At 36.9% G+C, this 15057-nt stretch overlaps 1 protein-coding gene across 4 annotated transcripts in view; it reads right to left on the bottom strand.

Annotated features, from left to right (window-relative positions):
- The window catches only part of ptprub (protein tyrosine phosphatase receptor type Ub), a 225356-nt gene that overhangs the window by 93856 nt on the left and 116443 nt on the right, over positions 1-15057 (bottom strand). For all 4 annotated transcript variants that reach the window (XM_077526325.1, XM_077526328.1, XM_077526327.1 and 1 more), the window contains exons 4-5: positions 6112-6193; positions 539-654 (exon numbers count right to left, since the gene is read on the bottom strand). In XM_077526325.1, the coding sequence (XP_077382451.1) occupies positions 539-654; positions 6112-6193 (198 nt within the window). The remainder of the gene's footprint in view (positions 1-538; positions 655-6111; positions 6194-15057) is intronic.

A 15057-nucleotide genomic window follows, 5' to 3' on the forward strand; every position in this document is an offset into this window, starting at 1 on the left:
AAAATCAAAATAAGACATTTGCAAACATGTTTTACAACATCAACACCCCTCCCCCCCCTTTTTTTTTTTTTTTTTAATCACTATACAAATATGAAGTGCGAAAGAAGCACCAATCACTGGTTAATAAACAGTTATCAGGGTAAAAATACGTTTTTTTTTAATACACTTTAATGCAAAATTTTGATTAATCTGATTAGTCGATAACCTTACAGAACGTAAGAAACACCTCACATTCTAATGAGATGCTATCATGAGAGCTGTAAGGAAAAACAAATCTGCCTTTATTGTGCTAATGTTTATGTATGATTGGCACTGCCAAGAGGTGTCAATTAAAAAATGTTTATTAGTGTGGTTGCAGTTAGATAGTTAAAGTTTACATATGTTTTTATGCTTAGGCTATGCATTACATAAACCCCATTTTGTTTCACTTTCACACTGTGTATGTGGGTAAAAGAAAAAAAAAAATGCTAAGGCTTAAATTTGGAGTCCAAGTCCAACAGGTACATTAAATTCATCCCTGGATAAACGAATCACTCACCTCCAGTAGGAATTTCTCAGCCTCGGAAGCCTTTCCAGCAGCCACGCACTGGAAAGTTGCATTTTGTGCAGCATTGACCTCCTCGTCCCCGAGCCTGGAGAAATGTGGCGCCTTATCTAAGAAGGCGTATGGAGGGGGAGAGAAGGAAGAATTACCTTTCGGCCACTCACAACGCCAGCCCGCCACAGAGGACACATCCTTATCAGGGCTCAAACACAGTCATTTTCACTTTGCGAGAACAAATCGGTCTGTTCCGTGCTGCTTTCCTTTGCCTCAATGCTCAACTGTTTGTATTTACAGCTAACATTTTTTAATTCAGGAGGATTTTTGTTGTGTGTGTGTGTGTGTGTCAGTGACACGTAAATTACATATTTTAAACTGTTTATTTGTGAGAAGTCCTTAGCCTTGAGTGCATGGACATTTCTGTGCTAACATTTTCAAAGGAGGTTGTTCCATGCGTATATTTTGCTGATGATATAAACATATAGTGGAAGGTGCGCCCATTAAAAAAAAATAAAAAATGGAAATGGACAACATAACTGATATACATTGTTTGCACTCTATTAACTCATTCACTCCCAACCATTTTCACTGAAGTGTTTTCCTGGATTTTGACTGTGTGATTTTGCAAGGCCCGTGAAATATTATGTTCTATTGCTATAAAAATATGGAACCTACCAAAAGAGAGATTAGAGTCTCTTATCAGGAAAAAAAAAGTATATTCCTATCTCTTTCTGCTGTGCAGCAATTAGCAATAGAACATAGCTAAGTTTCATCATTATTCACAATTCTGCTTAGAACTGTGGGGAAATCAGCTTGTTTTAACATGGCCTGGTTGATCTCTTATACTCACTCAACCATTTTCTGCAGTAGATAGACTGCATCAAAGCCTTCTCTATGCTCTGGCATAAAAAACAACAAAAACAAACAAAAATGTATAAATACGTCTTTGGGACACTTAAAACATTTAAAATATGACGTATTTATATGTTTCCGGGAGCTAATGAGTTAAAGGGATTACACCACGGTATTTTAAGCCCTTCCAACAGTTAACAGTTAACATATAATGATTAAATCTTCCCTTTGACACCATGGCGATGTCATTTTTTATGAAATACTGGGTGTTTTGCTGGATATTTTTGTAACGCAGAAGTAAAACGCCCGCTTCAGTAAAACCCCGGCACCCACTGCAGTCTGCTGTTGGAGATCTGCGTTTAAGCACTCCTCTGAATGTGTAAATTCTTCAATAAACATTTGAAACAAAACAGCTCCTTGCCACAAGAAATCGTGGAGGACGAGGGCAGGAGAGGTGAGATGAGAGCGAAAAGAAGGAGAAAAAAAAAACTAAACAAACCTGGGATGGTTTCGAACCAGGGACTTGCTGCTTAGAGAATTTCTCAGAGAGGGGCGAATGGAAGAAAACACCACTTCCGGCATGTTTTTGGTGAAGAAGTAGCATTTTAACATGGCCAAAAGCTCATGTTGCTGTCTCTTTAACACGTCTACTCCAGTGTATATGAGAGGTGGCCTCTCATGAACATAACACACGTTCTATCAAGGGTAATCTATTCAGAGCAGAGTGTGGGAGTGAACGTGTGAAAGGGAAGCCACAGACTAAGTGTCAATCCTCCACATTTTGACTAATAATGTCCCGGCATGCAGAGCTGAGCTGCCAATGAATCCGTGTGGGAGTAACCCGCTCACCCAATTCCGTGATTAACAATAGAGCAGCGAGGAGAGAGCCCTGCTGAACCAAATCGGCGTGTAAATGCCGACTGCACGGCCTGCCGTGTCTGAGAAATCGGGTAGGACGTGCCGACTTGTCACTCCTGATGACTGACAGGAAAAGATGGCAGAGCAACAGTGAAGCCGAAGCATAAGGGAGACACTCATGTTTGCTTCTCACTCACCGCTGTGCGCTCTCTATAGCAGATCAAGTCTACGGTGACTTGTTGATCTTGTTTACGTATAATACATAATGAAAGGAAGCATATTTTCCTGGAGCAGGTAAACAGATTCAGAAATAATAACACTGGAGAAAAAGAGACCTTGAAAGGCTGGCAGAAACCTTGAACAGCCAATTACATCTCAATAAAAAATATCCCCAATACTAGTTTCCATTGATGATTGGGAAAATAAACCATCAACACATCAAGAAAGGATTTTCCCACAATGCAATCATCATTCTAAGAATAAATAATGCTCCAATTGTTATTCGTGAGTCAACAGTCAAAGCAGAACAGAAAGGCAGAAAAATCCCAGAGAGATTTTCTAATTCAAAGCTAAAATTCGATGGTAAGCTATTCGGCTACTGCTCTTATGTAAAGAAAAACAGGATGTGTGAAAGTGATTATGATTCAGACACATTGAATTATTTGCTACTATATTTAAAGGGCAAGTCAACCTTATATAAACATGACATTCTGATTAATATTACATTTGTGGAATATGAGTTATGCAGCAAAATACAGCCGTTTTTATCCATCTCAGGGGGCGGCCATTTTGCCACTTGTTGTCGACTGAAGATGACATCACAGTTGCTCGGAAGTCAGGCAACATCCAATCACAGCTCACCTGTTTTCTGAAGCTGAGCTGTGATTGGTTGTTACCTGAGCAATTGTGATGCCATTTTCACTCAACAGCAAGTGGCAAAATGGCCGCCTTCCGATATTGATAAAAACTGCTGTATTTTTCTGCTGAACTCATTCTACTCGTGCAATATTAACCAAAATACCGTATTTTGGCTATTATATACATATATATATATATATATACATATATATATATATATATATACATATATATATATATATATATATATATATATATATATATATATATATAAAAATATGTGTTACAATTTTCTGTATAAAAGTTGAAAAGTATGCTGAAGGAGAACATCGATAAATTGTCAGTTTCACCGACTAAAATTGTTCCTTATTTCGTCGCCTAAAATTGTTTTAAAACTAAAATACAATTAATAAGACTTTAATTAATTTTAGTCCATATACTATAACGGACACTAAATGAAAATTTCTGGTCAAAAATGAACACTGAACAGAATTCATTGCAGCGTCCATGCCTTCGTCCATGTTATGTTGATTTGTTTCCCACGGCTTCGGCGCTTCTTGTTTTCGCCACAGCTGTATTTCCCGCCCCCAAACACAATACCGCTTAGCGATTGGTCCGTTCAAAAAAAGTGTACGGATCGGTGAAACATCAGCGGGCTTCTCAGGGGTTCATGAACTCACAAATCCCGCGAGAATTCAGTGAGAGAACAACTAATATGTGATTCACACAGAATTTGCTGAAGTGAACTTGATGAGTTATTTTTTTTTCCCCCCACAAAGTGACTTCCCTCAAATTTCATCTTCTCTCGCTCACGCTGTGTGCTGCCAAATCTTGCTTACTGGACGTACGCCACATTGTGAGGCGTGCACAGGTCTTGATGAGATTCTTAACTGTTTAATTGCCACGGTGGGAGCCTTCAAAAGACCATCTGTGGTCACAGAGAGGAACGAGGTGTGGGGACTGCAGTGGTAGCGTGCAGCGAGAGTGTAAAACATGCTGGTGCTGTTTTTTTCCCTGTTAAACCAAAGAAAGTGGAAGCCAGTTCATCGTGATTGCGAACAATGCCTGATAACGCTGAATCTTACAACACAAATCTTTCATAGCAGTCTTCCCCTAAAGCAGAGGTGTCCAAACTATGGCCGGGGGGCCGTTTGCAGCCCGCCGTCCATTTTTTAGTGGCCCACAACATATGCTAAAAATGGCATTTGACTCCGTTCAAAGAAAATAAAAACAAAAATGAAAAAACTTAACTCATTTACTCCCAATAATGTATAAATACGTTTTTTTTAATGTTCTAAGTGTCCCAAAGATGTATTTATACGTTTTTTTGTTTTTGTTTTTTATGCTGGAGCATACAGAAGGCTTTGATGCAGCCTCTCAACTGCAAAGAACAGTTGCAGAAATGGTAGTTATTATACAAACGGCCAGCAGGTGGCAGCAGAGCAAAGGAGATCAACCAGGGCCAGAAAAAAAGCTCAATTACTTACAATTTTTTTAAATAGATTTGTGAAAACTGATGAAACTTAGCTCTCTTCTAATGCTAATTGCTGCAGAACGGAAACAGATAGAAACATACTTTTTTTTTTCCTGATGAAAGAAGAGACTTTAATCTTTCTTTTGATAGGTTCCATATTTTTATAGCAATTGAACACAATATTCTGTGGGCCATGCAAAATCAGTCAAAATCCAGTAAAACAGCCGGGAGCGAACGGGATTGCTTCTGTGAAAATGGCTGGGAGTGAATGAGTTAAAGGTTATTTTAGTGAACTAAAACTAACGGGAAAAAAAAAAAATACAATTAAAAAAACAATTTCGTTAACGAAATAAAACAAAAACGAAGATGCTTTAAAAAAACAAAAACTAACTGAAACTACATTTTATGTTTACAAAACTAACTAAAATAAAACTATAATTATAGCAAAAATAATTAATTTAAAAAAAAAATTAATTTAATGCATGAGCCTTTGGGGATGATTTTAAATGTGAGTTTATTGTGATTTAAACTGGAATAATGACGGGGCACCAATGTTTTTTTAAATGTTGCGCACGAGTAAAACACATAAAAAAAAAAAAAAAGTAATACTGAAACTAACTAAACTAAAACTAAGCATTTATTAAAGAACTAAAACTAATTTTAAAAAAAACTAACAGAATCACCCTGAAAAATAATTAAAATTAACTAAATTAAAAAAAAAAAAAAAAAAACCTCAAAACAAAATAAAAACTAAAATGAAAAATTCCCAATCTATAATAACCTGACTGCCATATTACGGATTTGTTTATATACTGTAGCATTTTTCTAAATATGCAAAAGCACAAATAAATTATTTGTACAATTTTTAGGACTAAATACAATTTCTCTTCTTAACATTATGTCCTCCTTGCATCCATCTGATTTTCTGTGTTTGGCTCTCAAATGAAAAAGTTTGGACACCCCTGCCCTCAAGCATTGTCGAGCACAGCTGAAGAATGCGCACGAGCTGACAAGAACTCTCACATTCAGCCGTTAGAGAGAGACACAATAATGACCCTGAGAGACGACATCCAAGGCTCAAGGGTTTGAATGAATGTTTCGCACAAGCCCCACGGGCTAACAACACACTGAACTGGTCGTGCCTTTTACTTCCTCACCTCAGGCACAAAAAGCCACCAAGTGTAAAGAGACCTTTTTTTTTTCTTTTTTTTTAAATATAAAATGCTTCAAAGGCTTTGAAAAGAGACGTATGACCTAAAGCTCTCAACACTGACAGCCAAACAAGAGATCATGAAAGTGAGCGTCTTTCGTTGCGTCCCACTCGGCCTGCAAAATGTTTTAATAGCAGCCGTTGTTGCGGTATCCCTCGGGATAACCGGGATGATCAACCGTGACTTTTCTTCATCCTATTTATGTTTCATGCTGCTTTGAAGTACATTCCCCCCCTCTAAAACCGTTAAATCTTTTCTTTTTCTTTTTTCCCCCCCTCCTTCTGTATTTGCAACTTGTTGTCAGAGGTGTCACTTACAGCAGGGATAGTTGAGCACCATGATGTCATCGATAGCAATGTACCCTTGTCGCTCCGTGGAAACCGTAGCCTCAATCAGCACCTGCAAAAAAAGTGAAACACGAAGACAGGATGAGCGGGTTTTAATAACACCCGAGGCATCTTTGACATGGAGTGACGGCCATTTTCAATGGGCAATTGCCAACCATCATTCTCCATTGCTCCCAATCCCTTTCGGCGACAGATGCATTAATTACAAATAAGGCCATTAAAAACTTTGTTGTACATCTGTTGACCCCAAACAAGCCAGCAGATAGAAAATAAGAGAAACAAACAAGCCAGAAAACAGAGATGGATAACTTTTTTTTTTTCTTTCTTTTTCTCCGAGTCCGCAGGGCCAAGGGAAATAATAGCTTTATCAGCAAGCACACAATGTGGTGCATGAGTCATTTTACATCCTGAGCAAACGCTGGCTGTGAAGCCGTAACGGCGCATTGTGCAGCTGCGCAGGGCCGCAAGACGCGAGGGAGGACAAACGTCTTGTACTATCCTACGGAACAATAAGCCGCGTGAAACCCGATCAATATCGAATCACCGTCCTCGATAATAGCGCGAGTTATGAGACGCGAGGGCGATCTTTTGTTTTCAAGAGCCAAGGACAGTGTTGCGTCCACGTTTGATCGAAAGGCTGGCTTTGAGTTATTGTTTCTCATAATCCTCTCAGCAAATGATTACATTGTGGCTAGTATCATTGGCTTCTGACTTTTACTGTGCTCTCATACGCGCAACCGAACTCTCCTGCATATGTGTGGGGTGCCTGCTAAAATAAGTCGTAAACTAGAGTCCAATCTGCTCAGGGAAATACAGTTGCAAAGCTTTTAAATAAGAACTTTATTGTCGTGGTCAGTGTTGCCGGTAACGCGTTACTCAAAAAATTTGATTTTCAAAATAACCAGTAGTCTAACGCGTTACTTTATCTTACAAAGTAGTCTGATTATTTTTTTATTTTTATTTTTTTTAAGAAAAAAAACAAAAAAAAAAAAACAAAAAAAAAACAAAGTAGTCTGATTAAAGTTACTGTCCAAAGATTCAATGCGTTAGTCCACATTTTCATGAAGAAGGCAAAATATCTCACTGTTGTAACAGTCACAAACAACTGCCGCTAACTACGAAGATGAGGCGGAAGTCATTGATCACCACACTGAATTCAGCCATGGTCTGGTTGTGAATGGTTTGCACATTCAAAACAAAAGTCATCATACTTTTACTACTAGTTTTATTAACCAACAGGCACACAACGCAACAAAAAAAGTGTACATTATGGACCATAAAAGTGGTAAAAAAAATAATAATTTATTTCCATCCTCAACTGGTCCGTGAAGCATTATGAGATGAGGTCGTCTCCGCCCTCTCGCCAGGGGGAGTGACGTCAGACAAGTCACGTTTTCAGCATGCACGAGTCGACTCAAGTGTACACACTGGAATAGCGGAACAAACAATGGAGGAATTAAGGGGATTTTCATTTTCAACCTGGATAGATTTTTATTTTTTGTTTTATAAAAAATATTTATGTTACAAGAAGTCAAGAGAGACTGCCTATTTTGTTTTTCATAAAAAACAACTTTATTTTCATGTTAAAAATGCACTTTCAATAAAGTACTTGGAACTCCATTTCTACCGCATTATTTTTATGTTGAGATGGTGTTATCGGCAGCTGCTGAAAGTAACTAACAAAGTAACTTTTAATCTAACTGAGTTACTTTTAAAATCAAGTAATCAGTAACGCAATTTAGTTACTTTTAAAACCAAGTAATCAGTAAAGTAACTAAGTTACTTTTTCAAGGTAATTGTGGCAACACTGGTCGTGGGTATGTTCTGTATCATTGTCACTGGCCGTAATGACACCAAATTCATTGGACTGAGCATTTAAATTTATCCTCCACCTTGGAGAGAGAAGTTTCTACTGAAGTAAAAAAAAACTAAAACTGAAATTGGCATGTTTTAGCATTTCAGAAAATCAGTAAGTTACTATTCAATAAATCTATCTAAGGAAAAGTTCATGATCCAAAGTATAGTTGCAGTCAAAAGCTGAAAACGTGAATTTGTCGGTATTTAAATATGGTCTGTCTGGTCTTTCACTTGTATAGCGCTTTTCGACCTGCTAAAGCACTTAAAGCGCTTCATACTGACCTACTGACGGCGCAACATCAGGATATCGATTCTAATTTCCTCAATCGAGTCGATTCACAAAAGTTCAGTTAGATTCAATTTCAATTTTTTTCGGATTTGATTTGATTCACTTCAATTCAATCTGATATCGATTACCTATGGCACATCAATTCTTCTTAAATGTTAAGTACATGATAAAAACTCCACAAATATTAAATTACAAAGTAAATTTTGCAAAGATAGTAACTGGCCAAATGATTAAGTTTATTAATGAAAGAAACGCGTTATAACTTAACTCATTTACTCCCAATAATGTATAAATACGTTTTTTTAATGTTCTAAGTGTCCCAAAGACGTATTTATACGTTTTTTTTTGTTTTTTTTTAATGCTAGAGCATACAGAAGGCTTTGATCCAGCCTCTCAACTGCAAAGAACGGTTGCAGAAATGGTAGTTATTACACAAACGGCCAGCAGGTGGCAGCAGAGCAAAGGAGATCAACCAGGGCCATCTAGAAAAAAAGCTCAATTACTTACAATTTTAAATAGATTTGTGAAAACTGATGAAACTTAGCTCTCTTCTAATGCTAATTGCTGCAAAACGGAAACAGATAGAAACATACTTTTTTTTTCTTGATGAAAGAAGAGACTTTAATCTTTCTTTTGATAGGTTCCATGCTTTTATAGCAATAGAACACAATATTCTGTGGGCCTTGCAAAATCAGTTAAAATCCAGTAAAACAACCGGGAGCGAACGGGATTGCTTCTGTGAAAATGGCTGGGAGTGAATGAGTTAACACAAACACTGACATCAGCAAGGGATGAAAATATGTTCATAATCTAATTCCGCATACCCCTCACAAGGGCCGCGGGGGTACTGGAGCCTATCCCTTTTTCTTTTTTTTAAACCCAGCCCTACATTAGGAGCAACTGGGGGTTCAGTATCTTGCTCAAGGACACAATGGCCGGGGATCGAACGTACACTTTCTAGATTGGAAGACAACTAATCTACCACTGAGCCATGACGCCCCTAACATATACATTTTGCAAGTTTTTTCTAAAATCTAAATATTTGTGTCATATCAGTATATCAATCAATCAATTACATTTTATTTCAGATACAAAAAAAGGTCCATAAAATAATATATATATATATATATATATATATATATATATATATATATATATATATATATATATATATATATATATATATATATATATATATATATATATATATATTAGGGGTGTTAAAAAAAAATCGATTCGGCGATATATCGCGATACTACATCGCGCGATTCTCGAATCGATTCAATAATAGGCAAAATCGATTTTCCTTTTTTTTTTTTTTTTTTTTTTTTTAGGATTCACACCTTAAGCATGGAAGAATGTTATATGAACGGAACATTAAGCCTTAATATTTTATTTTAATGCTGTTTAAACATGAAACAGATTACAACCTCTATAAGACTGAAATTTCAGATAAATAAATAATACATTTTCATATAAATCTTACACTCTACAAGCTTACTGATTAGTATTTTCTAAATTTGAATGAAAAAAATCGCAACAATCGACTTATAAATTCGTATCGGGATTAATCGGTATCGAATCGAATCGTGACCTGTGAATCGTGATACGAATCGAATCGTCAGGTACGAGGCAATTCACACCCCTAATATATATATATATATATATATATATATATATATATATATATATAAAATATAATATAAAATACAATTACAATCCATACATAATATTTATAATTTTTAATTAGAATTATATTTTAATTATAATTTCCGGAATGAAATGCGAATACACAATAATGAGATGAGAAAAAGTTCCAAAAAGGTAAGTGGCTAAAATCTGAAGAAAAATCCAATTTGAAAAGTATTTGCTCTGCGTTCGCAGGGTCAAACGAACTAATGGAGAGGAAAGTCATTTTATCCAGAGCAGCCACAGACTGCAATAAATTAATTCAAGGAATGCTTGACTCATTTATCCATTTTCAGCAGTAAAATATATGATTTTGTCTATAACTAACCATAACTTGATTATTTTTCATGTACAATTAATACCTTTAAAAACACATTTTGCCACTTACTGTCAACTGAAAATGAGCCGTGATTGGCCGTTACCTGAGCAACTGTGATGTCATTCCCAGTTGACATAAAGTGGCAAAATATGTTTTTAAAGGTATAATTGTACATGAAAAAAGTAACTCTTAAACAAAATATTCACTTTATACTGCTGAAAATGGCCATCACATTTCGAACACGTACAATATTGTAATAAGGAGCAACATACAGTCTTATAAATCCTGCACACATTACAGCAGTGAATGGAAGACATCATGCTCTAAAAACTAGCTGTTAAAAACTCAATACCATGCCATTAGGAAAGATAGTTATTGAACAAACAGTGTGCACTTGTTTCAATGAGCAACATCCAAATTGCTATTCACAGCCACTTTGCCAGTGGAATGCTCTATATGCTTGTGTTTTAATCCAATGGCTTGTTATTTGACTCTCTTCTAAGAGAAGTGCAGGGACTAATAAAGCAAAAGTTATGAATAACTGATCCGAATAACATTTTGGATCAAATTATATTGGCTTGTAATGTTGACATCTAGCCCAAAAAACACAATTCTTCTTTTTACTTTTCGGCGCTAGACAGCGTTAGACACGGAGACTTTCACCCAACATTGCCATAGATACTATTCACTAAATATTATAGATGAAAGGTCACGTGCCAAAGTCAATCTGCTCAGGCAGAAAATGCCAGAGGGGAGAAGACAGTGTAGCAAATACAACCTTAAAAAAAAAAAAACAACTCAGTTTGTATTTGCTGAAGGGCCTTTTGGTAGCCACAGGCTGAACACGAAGAGGGAAACTTTTGCAGACAAACCTGATGTGCTTTAATCATTTACGAATCTTTGAGAGTAAATTTTTCAGTATGATGGGACGCCATCAAGTAACAATGTTTCACAAACCAAGAATTCAGTGACTTATTTCAAAACATTTCATCAATATTCTTGTATTTGTTAAATAGCAGCCTCGCTCCTAATTGCCGCCGTGTCTCCATTAGTGGCCAGGTCCACTTGAACAAATAATTCCTCTCCCCAACGAGATGCCCTCTCTCCCTTTCAGGAAACAAAAACAAATGGTGCCAGTTTGTAGCTGTAATTACCTTTCTTATCATCACACTTCCAAACGGCAGTACAATTTGCTATGCTATAACTCCCTCAACTCTATTTAATTTATAAAACACTTTAAAAAACAAAACCAAAAAAAACACCACTGCTCGAACAAAGTGCTGTAAACAGATAAAAATCAAACAAACTACACAACAAGCCAAAAACAATAAGACACAAAAGCAAGCGTCTCATATAGAGTTGAAAGCCAACTAATAAAAATGGGTTTTAAAAAATGGACAGTGAGAGTGCTTGTCTAAAGTGTCTCAAATCAATAAACGTCTGATACTTACTACAGTTCAGTAAATAAACATCCTTGGTCATTATTGGAAAAAAATAATGTATTTTTCTTTCTGAGTGGGGATAATATTAGATTCTATCCACATCATAGTTTTCCTTTGAAGGACTTCACAATTAGTTTGGAGTCAGGGGATGATTGTGGCCACACGATGAATTTCTCTCCCTGTATGTCAGCGAAAGCATGGTAATTATTTTACTGTAAAAGGCATGAAGGAAGTGGCCAGTTAAAGACTCCACATATTTCACAGAAGTCATTTTGACACCTTCAGGCACGCTAAATGGCCCGACAATCTCAAGCTCTCTCTTTCAACATTACCTCAGAACAAAACATCACTCATTCACCTCCATGCTGACATTGCATTCTCGTCTTTGGAGGATCCGGCATCTAAAGTTTGTTGCAACTCCGGAGACACCAAGCAGCTTCAAAAACCCGCTTGCAGTTCATCAGCACCTACTCTCCTGATGTGACACATTTTTCCTGACGGAAACCTTCCTTTATATGCCTTTATCTGAACAAACATGATTGCGCTCTGAAATGGAAGTACTATCAACGAGTGAGGGGGGGGGGAAGAGAATTGCGCATTGTAAATCATAGAAAGCGAGAAACTTTTAACCGTGGGGGGAGCCAGTCTGGTTGGAAGACTTGTTGGAGGGCTGGATAACATCTTAAATATTTGATAGGAAGATTCTCCTGGTGGTTGAAAAGGGTGCATGCTATCCCGTATACAACATCTGGCCAAACTTTTCAAGGTGATCTTTATATTTCCCCAGAATAATACAATTAAATCAATAATACATTGTGAGAAGGGGAAGACGTTTGAAAAGCTCCAGACTACAAATACTTTGAGATGATAGTGGTGCGGAACTGATAGGTGGTTAATCAGCTCTTTGAGCATAAGCAATCATGGTCAAATGAAGTCAATTACTTGCCAACCACCAATAGAGGTGCTGTTTGATTCCATCCAACAATTATATAAAACCATTAAATTGTGTTACCACAATTTAGTTTTTCCTTGATACGAACCCACAACTCGGATTTTTTTTTTTTTTACGAATTGCGTTACAAGCGCTAGCTATGGAAGCAGCTAGCTTAACAAGTTTAAACGAAGAATTTGATAATGTGTATTTAACCAAATCACATTAACGTCAACTAATCAAAGTCTACTATCTTAATGCTAACACACAATGCAAAACGCCATAGTTGTGTTGACAAAACTAGCATTGACATGCAGTAGTTATGAACCTTTAACTCATCTGCTCCCCAAAACGTATAAATACACTCTATTTTAAATATTACCATGATCCCAAGGACGTATTTATACGTTTTTACGTTTTTTTATGCTATAGCATAAAGACAGCTTTGATGCAGCCTCTGAACAGAAGAGAAAACGTACAACAATGGTAGTTATTACAAAAACGGCCAGCAGGTGGCAGCAGAGTGCAAGAGATCAACCAGGGCCACATTGTAAAAAAGACCCTCCACCCCAGTGTTTTAAACAGATTTGTAAATAATGATGAAACTTAGCTATACTCGAATGCTAATTGCTGCAAAATGCAAACAGATAGAAATATCATTTTTCACCTGATGAAAGAAGAGACTCTAATCTTTTCTTTTGGCAGTTCCATGTCTTTATAGCAATATAACACAATAGTCTGTGGACCTTGCAAAATCAGTCAAAATCGTGTAAAACAGCCGGGAGCGAAGGGGGTTGCTTCAATGAAAATAACTGGGAGTGAATGAGTTAACAACTTGTGCTTAAGTATTGAACAAGACTCACAGGCATATATATTCTTTATCCTGTGTGAAAAAATACCTGTATAGTATTGTAACAAGCATGGTCACAAAATTTATTAAACTCATAAGTCGAGGCACCACTGTAATCACTGATGATCAACGAGTAATAGCCTGTTAGAGAATAAATTCATTGAGCATACATTTCCCCAAAGTCAGTTAAGGAAATGTAATCAAATGTGCATCCCAAACAATTATAGCACGATATTTTAAGTACGTTTCGATTGTGGTGATTACAGTGACATTTTAAAGATATAACCACTGACTGAAATACGTTTTTAGTATGTCATAGAATACACAATAAACACTGTGAGTGCTCTTTTTCTGTGCAGTTTAAAAGGCTATGAAGAGAAGGTGCATCATTGACCCATAGGAACAATCCAGGAACTCATTATACAACCTAAAAAAAGAATAGAAAACTACCAGGAGTGATTTTTACAGCCAATGATAAGAGGTGCCCATTTTCCACCTCTGCTTCACAAGAGTACTTTGCTTGTTTAATGCGAGGGTATAGATCTTGCTGTCACAAATACAAAATGATTGCAATGAAGGGTGCAAGAACTTAAAAAGTTATGCAAGCTGCAGTGAATGTGCGATGGAGCCAGTTTAATGAAAAGTCGTGAAAACGGTGTTGGTAAGGTTTTATCCTTTCAGGGGACACTGAAATTTTTAGAAAAACTATGATGCATTGTACAATATTGACATAATAAAGGGTTTGGTGCTTTTATAACACTTGCTCTGGGGTTTTGTTTTATTTTATTTTAGCTTCGCCTGGAAGTCCAGATCAAATGCTCACTTGGGGCTTATATGGCCCCTGCCCTAAAGCAATCCAGCTGTTATTGGTTATAGTCGGCGTTACTACATGTTTTGACTGACAGGTATTGATTTAATATGTAACGGTTTTTTTTTGGTGGTGTAAAACTGCTGTGTTTTTGGCCCAAGTCATTTTGACTGGGGATGGTGCCTTGCCCAAGGGCACCTCGACAGGGAGCCATCACAACCTTCAGTAAAGTTCTCCACCACTTCAAACTACAACCACAATATTTAGCATCGTGAGATTTGTAATGGCAGAATAACGTGAGCATGTGAAATAAATTGTGAAAACCTCCACGGCGCTTGAGAAGTGTGAGGGTGCCAAACCCACTGATACAGGTGTGATGACAACAACATCTGGCCTTTTACAAAGTTTGGACTGCTGAAGAAAAGAAGGTTTTCAAGCTTCAATCGTTCGAAAACTAGATACTAGCGCACAAAATATAAATAATATTTCATGGCGTGCACATTAAAACCGATTGAGCTGCATTATTCAAAGACTGGAGTGTTTGCCCAATCTTAAGAGACTTACACTCCTCCTCATATTAATCATCCTCCTCTCAATTGGCAGCCATGGAACAATTATGACTCACTAGAAGCCATAGGTGGGATAGTATAAGTGACGAGGTAATAACAAGAAGAGAAGACCAACTGATGACACAAAGTCAAACTTTCATCAGCACTACGAATGCATTCAGA

This window comes from Festucalex cinctus, chromosome 7 (genome assembly GCF_051991245.1).
Source record: "Festucalex cinctus isolate MCC-2025b chromosome 7, RoL_Fcin_1.0, whole genome shotgun sequence".
In the NCBI taxonomy this organism is placed as follows: Eukaryota; Metazoa; Chordata; class Actinopteri; order Syngnathiformes; family Syngnathidae; genus Festucalex; species Festucalex cinctus.